The sequence below is a fragment of the Brassica napus genome, chromosome C5 (genome assembly GCF_020379485.1).
Source record: "Brassica napus cultivar Da-Ae chromosome C5, Da-Ae, whole genome shotgun sequence".
Taxonomy (NCBI): domain Eukaryota; kingdom Viridiplantae; phylum Streptophyta; class Magnoliopsida; order Brassicales; family Brassicaceae; genus Brassica; species Brassica napus.
Window position 1 is genome coordinate 18,397,170 of NC_063448.1, and position 7,504 is coordinate 18,404,673.

The 7,504-nt window shown below is 36.4% G+C and overlaps 1 protein-coding gene across 15 annotated transcripts; it reads left to right on the top strand.

Annotated features, from left to right (window-relative positions):
* The first annotated feature begins 407 nt into the window (after nucleotides 1–407).
* Nucleotides 408–7,267, top strand: LOC106367447. Of its 15 annotated transcripts, none has more exons than XR_007324204.1 (7): nucleotides 412–1,953; nucleotides 2,554–3,159; nucleotides 3,244–3,447; nucleotides 3,550–5,896; nucleotides 6,201–6,291; nucleotides 6,522–6,616; nucleotides 6,895–7,267. XR_007324204.1 is itself a non-coding variant. In XM_013807222.3 (4 exons), exons 1-4 carry the CDS (start codon nucleotides 5,844–5,846, stop codon nucleotides 7,030–7,032), a joined length of 369 nt encoding a protein of 122 aa, XP_013662676.1. In that variant the 5' UTR covers nucleotides 4,691–5,843; the 3' UTR covers nucleotides 7,033–7,267. The 15 variants fall into 15 exon arrangements, 1 of the variants encoding a protein (XP_013662676.1); XR_007324203.1 differs by having other exon boundaries at nucleotides 415–1,953; nucleotides 3,550–5,929; nucleotides 6,201–6,283; XR_002661817.2 differs by having other exon boundaries at nucleotides 416–1,953; nucleotides 3,550–5,929; nucleotides 6,201–6,403.
* The last annotated feature ends 237 nt before the right edge of the window (nucleotides 7,268–7,504 follow it).

Genomic DNA, 7,504 nt, shown 5'->3' on the forward strand with positions numbered 1-7,504 from the left:
TGTGCCTTGCGTCATGCAGATGTCTTAAAAAGACGTTGGGTTTGAATACAACACAGAAGAGAGATTAACATGATAAATATGAAAACAACACAAGCTTTAGAGAGAGATAAAAATAATAAATATGCACGCAATATAGAACTTAGAGAGAATTTACTTTATTAAGAAACGACCTATGCCGTTTAGGTACAAGACCAATGTTTTTTTTTTTGGTCATTCAGTGACCAAAGCTACAATCTTTAGTATTGTTTTGTTAAAAGTTAAAGCACAGAACAGAAAATAAAAATACAAAAACATGAATCATCGATAGTTAAACTAAAACAATAGTTAAAAGAAAGCAAAATAATATTTTTTTATAAATCTTTTAACGATTAAATAATTTTCCAATTTTTAAAATAAATAGTCAAATAAATTGATAAATTGTTTTAATAAAAACATGAAAATTTATTTAATTTCAGTTGAGAATAAAAATATTTTAAATATATTTATATCATTTGTTCATTTGTTTACCCGTCCGTAGCGCAGACCGACCCTAGTATCTATCTATATATATAAAGTAAGGTTATCTCTCCGGTGAGAGCGCCACGTCACTAAGTCGTTCGACGATATGGCGACACGTGTCCTGATTTATTTAAACGCTGCGCATCATTTTCTCGCTGGTTACGTGGGCTTCGTTTATGTGTTGTGTTTTGGGCTGTGTATGGCCCGTTAGAGTAGAAGTCCTAAGTAACCCTAATTTGACTCCAGAGAAAAACGAGTGTCTTCTTCCCTGTACGTGCTACACCGATCAGATGCCAATTCCACTTCTTCTCATCGGCTGAAACGGTCCGTGATCAATTCCATTAGTTCACTCCCCCACTATTTCGTCTTCATTGCTTCGTTTTGATTTGAAAGGCGGTTGTTGTTGGGTATAAATATGTGTGAGTGTTTCTCCCTTTATCTCATCTTATCTTGCATAATTTAAATCTCATACTAATTGATCGTGTTATGGATGCTTCTTTGTTTATCGACATTTTTTTTGATTCGGCGAGCCTCTTACTGTTTGTTCAACAATTTTTTTCTTCATTTCCTGCGAGTTCCTTACTGTTTGGTCATCGACATTTTTTGAATCGGCGAGCCTCTTACTGTTTGTTCATGAATTTTTTTTCTTGGATCTTCTTCCTCTTTGTTGATTATGAGATGTTTGATGGTTGAAGAGTGTAACGACCCCGATTTTGGTTTAGTAGCTCATGGTTTAATTTAATTATTTGATTGAACCTAACCACTAATGAACCGAGTTGTATATATCCATGTGTATATAATCCCTTCTAAAACCTAAAGCGAGAGAAATGTTTGTTGTATCGAGAGAAAGATCAGCCGCCTCCTTTAATCTATATCTCTCTCTGGTTCCCTTCTTCTTCACGTGTGCATGGCTGTCTATCGGAGAAGACGAGACGTAATCACCGATCACCACCATCTATCACCGTTGAGCCACTATCCGGATGTCACCTTCCTTGCTTGTTACGCCGGAGCCACCATGTAGCGTTTAGGACATGGGCTTGTCGTCAAATATCAACCACCACTAATGTGTTATGGTTGTCATGCGATTGATTCGAGAAGCATAAGACGAGAGGAGGAAATGAGCCAAGCCGGAGTCACCGTCTCAACACCACCAAACCACCACAATATAAGCCATAGGAGGAGCAAGCCATGTAACCGGAGACTCGTGCGTGATCACCGGAGTTCGATCCAACCACCATCATCACACGTGATCCAAAAGCTGTGTAGCTAAGTGTTCCTCCTTGTTACTTGAGATACAAGCAACCTTCATCACTTATTAAATAAAGCCTAATCGTATCATGCCATGCGCAGGAGGAAACATAAATCTTTGTGTGAATTATTTGATAAGTAATTCATGCTAAGCTTAGTCCTGTTGCACGAGATGAAGGTTCCGATCCATTTCCGATTTTGGCTAAGGTGAGGGTCTTTTCTCGAATTCCTCTTACACGGCTTAGGACCCTGAATAAGTATAATTTATTTCTAATGTGTTTCCGTCTACGTGAAATCGAGTCTGTTATTGCTTGTTTAGTTTTTAGGTTCTTTGCTTAAACCGGAACTAGGGTGTTAGAGGATTCAACAATGATTGTTTCATTTAAAATTGGTAAATAAAAATAGTTCTTTTATTAGGAGTTATGTGATTGTTTGAGACGGATACAGAGACGGACTTCTGTATGCCGGATTGTGTGGAGGTTACGGTCAGCTATAGTCGACCGGTTGACGCGTAACCCAGGAGGTCGATAAATCGTCTACGGGCGTGTGTTACCGAGCACTTGTTCGGTGTGTGTATGAACCGAGCACCTTTTCGGTAGTGTTTTGGCCTGTTAGTGGGCAGCGAGTGTGCACCTCGCTAGGACCATTGTTTGATCTTTGGGTACTTTAGGTACCGTGTTTGCAACGTGTTAGGATTAAATTATATTTATTCGGAGTGCTCTGTCCGGGTCCATGGACTTCGGGTTTAGTATCCCATACCTCACTGAGTGACTTCCCCGTTACTCACCCCTCATTTGCCCCTTGCAGGTGAGACAGATGAGTATATGATATTTGGACGGATTTGGTGCTACTGGGCTTTTTATTCGGATTTTTATTTGGGTATAGAGTGAGTGGAGTCGTGTATATGGGCTATTGTGTTATGAGATATTGTTGGTGGCACGCTGTTCTCCAGATAGGAGGTGACGGGTGTCACAAAGAGGCTAACCATCTTCAAAATAATTTGGCTGCAGAGAAGATACGCCGTGGTGGTGACCTACGGGTGAACCTTTCCTGTTTGTTCATCAAAATATTTATTTTTTTGCTTGGATCTTTTCCTGTTTGTAGAGATAGGTTTTTGATACTGCTTTTATCTGTCACCCAGTATTGTAGTCATTCTGCAACTAAACATGTGTGAGTTTAGTAATATATGTGGTCTGACGGGAGATGGCGTTCTTAGTTTTATTGTGCTGTTTTATTGTGGCAGGTGGAGGGATCATAAATTCCACAAGAAATGATTGCTATACTGCAAAGAGTCGTGGAAGATAGTTCACATGTTCTTTTAACTGCAAGGTTGAAGCAGAGGAAAGAAGAATCAATTTACGTCTGAGAGAGGAACAAGATGCTGCTTACAGGGCTTCTCTTGAACCCGATCAAGTAAGTTTGAGTTATTGGTGTTTACAAGATCCGTTGTGATTAGTCTAATGGCCAAATTTTGGGGATCTTTTTTGTGTTGATTAGGCACGGGAGAGCCAGAGACAGGAAGAGGAGGAGCGGTTAGAGAGGGAAGCTGCTGAGGCAGATAGGAAACGAAAATAAGAAGAGGAGGCTCAGGAGAGATCCAAGCGTGAAGCTGCAGAGAGAGAAACTGATAGAGTGAGAATGAGACCAGAGAAAGCACTTGCTCTTGGAGACGATCCTGAGAAAGTACCTGATGTTGCACAAGTAAGTTCTCCTCCTTTTCTTCGCCATTCATTACTTTCTCTGTTTTGCTTTTGTTGGGTATTTATGGTAAACGTGGACTGTTTATTTGCCGTGACAATGTAGGTTTTGGTATGGTTCCCAAATGGAGAAAGAAAAGGGAGGAGGTTTGAAAGCATACCAAGATACAGACACTGTATGACTGCGTTGATTCACTTGGAGTGCTTGAAACAGAAGAGTATAGCTTAATCACAAACTTTTCAAGAACAGTGTACGGAAGAGACAAAGAGTCAATGTCACTGAAAGATGCAGGTTTGCATCCTCAGGCAAGTCTGTTCATTGAGATACATTAAGTCTCAGATTCTTCTGTTTCTTTCTCCTTAAGCCACTTTTTTCAGTTTTTTTTCATCTCTTTTAAAATAATTAGTAGTGTAGCTTCAGTGATCCGATGAATAAGATAACATATATATACACATATTTTCAGAAGTTGTGTCACATATTTGATATATTTATTTCTTAAAATGATGAGGTCTCGCATTGTACCTTTTTTCTTCGTGTCATATTGAAAACATCAAGATCAGTCTTTGTTTCTAGCTGCAACAAATAATTCTTTAGCTGGTAAATTTCTGGGGATCAAAAATGTGTTATATATTGTGAACTAGAAGAAAAATGTATGAAAAAGTACAATTGACTAACATTTTAAAAAAGGTCAAAAATAAAAATATTGATGACAATATAAAATAATTATATATTGGTGGTAAGCAAACTAAATGATTTCTAACAATGATAATATAATAAATAGTAAAAATTGTAAGAGAAAATAGTAAGAATAATATAATAGGAAAATGATTTTTTGGATTAGTCAAAACTTAATTACATCATTAATCATGATAAAAATAAGTACTATAATAAGTTCTGACATTTTTTTTGCCATCTCAACAAACGGAAAAAGAAAACATGATAAATCAGTGTAAATTTTTAAAATTTATAATAAAATTCACATTTTTAACATTTGAATATTGAACCATATATGTTAACAATACAACAAATGCTCCATAAATAATCTTTATAGCTAACAATACATCATATATTTATGGTTGTTTGTTATCTTTTTGGTTTAACCTAAACTTTGGTAGTAAAAAAAAAAACAAATTACAGAATATATTATTTTCAAATTTTTGTTAATGTGGGTTTGAAGAAACATAAAAATATCAACATGAATATATTTTTCTCAAAGATGATAATACATGAATATATTAACGATTTGTAAATATTAAACAATAACAACTAATATCAAATTTTTATGCTACTTGCCTATTTTTCTTAAAAAGATAAAAATTAGATTTTCATTTTCGATTTTTAAAATTATATAATTTGAGAAGAAATGTATTTAGAATCCATTAAATTCAAGAAAAGCAAAGGTTGTGAACAAATTAAAATATTTATATTTTGATGAATTGTTTAAATATAGTAACAAATGTACAATTTCAAAAAAAAAAAAAAGTAAAATTTATAGTAAAAATATTGAAATTTATAATAAAATAAACTAAAATTTTCATTAAAATTTAGATATGTTTGTATTATTGTTTAATTTGCTCATAATAAAATAAACGTATATAAACACATCAGAAACTCAAGGTCTGTGACGGTCACACGTGTCTCTTTTTTTTTTTAGAAAAATGTTTCTTTCACTTAGATTATTTGGGCTTTTACGGTTTGTAAAGTGGGCTGATGAAACTCTTCATCCAAATACGATAGTTACAGTCTTCATCTTAAAAAATGGTGACGTCTACTTTGGGGAGGTGATGGGAGATGAATATTCATCGCCAATCTCAGGTGCGAGCTGCTGTTCGTTGTCGAATCTTCTAAATTTCATCTTGCCAGAAAAGGGAAACATGAACCGTTATGGGTTGCATTCAATTGTTCTCATTAACGGCTCTCTTAACTCCTTCTCCCCCACTCTTTCCACAATTCCTCATTCAATGCCATTACCCCTTTCCTTAAGTCGGTGAATCTCAACTATAAAAAGTGAGTCTTGATCCCGTGAATATCATTCTTTCACATATCACAACCCAAAAATCTTTCTTTGAGCACATTAACACCGGCGGAATCCACCAGAGAATTCGACTAGCCAATTTCCGGCGAATTCGACCTTCCAAGTCCCAGCGTGGTCGATACGGGTTCCATCTGCGCTTCGATAAGGGTTTCGAGCACAGAGAGCGCGTGCATTAGCGTTTCAGGAACATACTGGCCACCAAACTTCCCGAACCTACCAAACGAATCGGGTCGTTGCCACAGGGTCGGGTCAGATCCGGCGGTCATTAGAACAGGCGGATCCTTGGCGTTGGTGCAGTAGACTGAGAATGATGACCTTGAGCGGGGGACGTAAAGTTGAGAACTTTGGAGGGTGATGATCTCAAATGGGGTCTATTGGGAAGAGGAAGATGATGATGAAGGAGGAGGAGAAACTGAGGTTTTGAATCTCTCACAATCAATGTCCTTTAAAGTACGACTTTTTATAAATTCTTTAGGACAAAAAAAATAGACAGATTGGTCAGAATTCTAACCACTGAAATAGATAATGAATACAGATACATATATACAGTATATATATATAATAGGTTGGTTGGTAGGATGATGAACATAGAATTAGATTTTTAACACATGGTTTCGTAAAACATATTCAAATGAACCATCACCTACCCTCATCTTTTACTTCAGCATACTTTTTTTTCTTTTTACTAATTTTTTTCCCCACCCTTCAAATTAACTTTCAGCGATCAAGTTCAGCAGAGTACATGCTTCCAACCAGCTCATGTTTGGTCTAATGTTGAACCAGACATCAGCAGCATAAATGATGGTGAGGAGGTACTGAACACATAGACTGTCATGGACCAAGTTTAAGCGTTAGTAGGGATCAAAGCTAAAGATAGGTTGCTTACCGATTGAAATCTACTAAAACGACTTGATTTTAGTGCAAGTAATTCTGTCTTGATCTGTTTTTTTTGGATAAACAGTACCTTCAGTTTCTGTTTTTACTGGTTTGGGATGACACTAACTTTGTTTTATCTGATTTGTCTCTGGTGTTGCCTTCTCAGTTGGATTGATACCACCATGGATACGCATCTCTCTGATCCGATGGGAAAACATCTCTGGCATGCAATGGATCCCCAAGATTTTAGCCCACCTTTTAGTAAGCTCACTTGCCTTAAGAATTCCCAAGTATCTCTTAAACTTTTCTTCAGCATGTGATGATAAGAGAACTCTTCTTCCTAATGTTCTTGGGAAATAAAACTCCTAGCCCTTCCTGTTCAGATTACATCTTCCCTTTGATGCCTTCCTAGATGCAGCTTATGATTATCAGAGTGTTTCCATAGACTTTTATCTAGATGAATCTGATTTAAGAGTTCTCCTAATCCCTGGATACTTCTATAATCCCAATGCTCACTTAGAAGTTTTGGTTTTGTACAGGTAAAAAGAGTTCTTCACATTGTGGAGTTGGTGGTAAAAGGCAGCAGGGGCATTAAGTTGGAGGAAGGACCTGAATGGAGAGAAGGAAAATCAAAGATTCTCTTTAATGGCTGGACCTGTAATGGAAAGAACAAGTGAGATGGTGATTCAGAGCCCTCATCTGGTCAGCTTCCTGTCAGAATGTGGGAACGTCGCTAGGCATAGATTCACAGAGTTGTCAAGGGTACCTTACAAAAATGCAATTAATTATGCAGTATACTTGGAAGGGTACGCGAAAGATATCTCTATAAATGTTATTTAGTGATCCTGAAAGTACCAAAGCATTATAGAAATAAAGCTATCCAAGATTCAATTAAAATTTTGTTTAAAATTTTTTCTTACATGTAACTAACCTAGAAAAAACTATAAATTGAAAGTTGTCGCATGTTTAACAAGAAATTGCGAAAGACGGAAAAAGTGCTAAAGAATTATAAATTAATCTTCTATCTTTTCGTTATAACAGACGAAAATATTTCGTCGTAAATTTACATGGTGTTTACAACGCAGTTACGAGGAGACCAACTTTTATCGTAAACGCCATGTAAATTTACTTTACGACGAAATATTTTCG

Excerpts from the sequence above, each read along its gene's own strand:
- LOC106367447 (XM_013807222.3), top strand. The coding sequence starts at position 5,844 with ATGGGGTCTATTGGGAAGAGGAAGATGATGATGAAGGAGGAGGAGAAA. Across the intron at positions 5,897-6,200 it reads AAGGAGGAGGAGAAACTGAG|CGATCAAGTTCAGCAGAGTA; the intron begins GTTTTGAATCTC and ends ATTAACTTTCAG. Across the intron at positions 6,284-6,521 it reads CATCAGCAGCATAAATGATG|TTGGATTGATACCACCATGG; the intron begins GTGAGGAGGTAC and ends TTGCCTTCTCAG.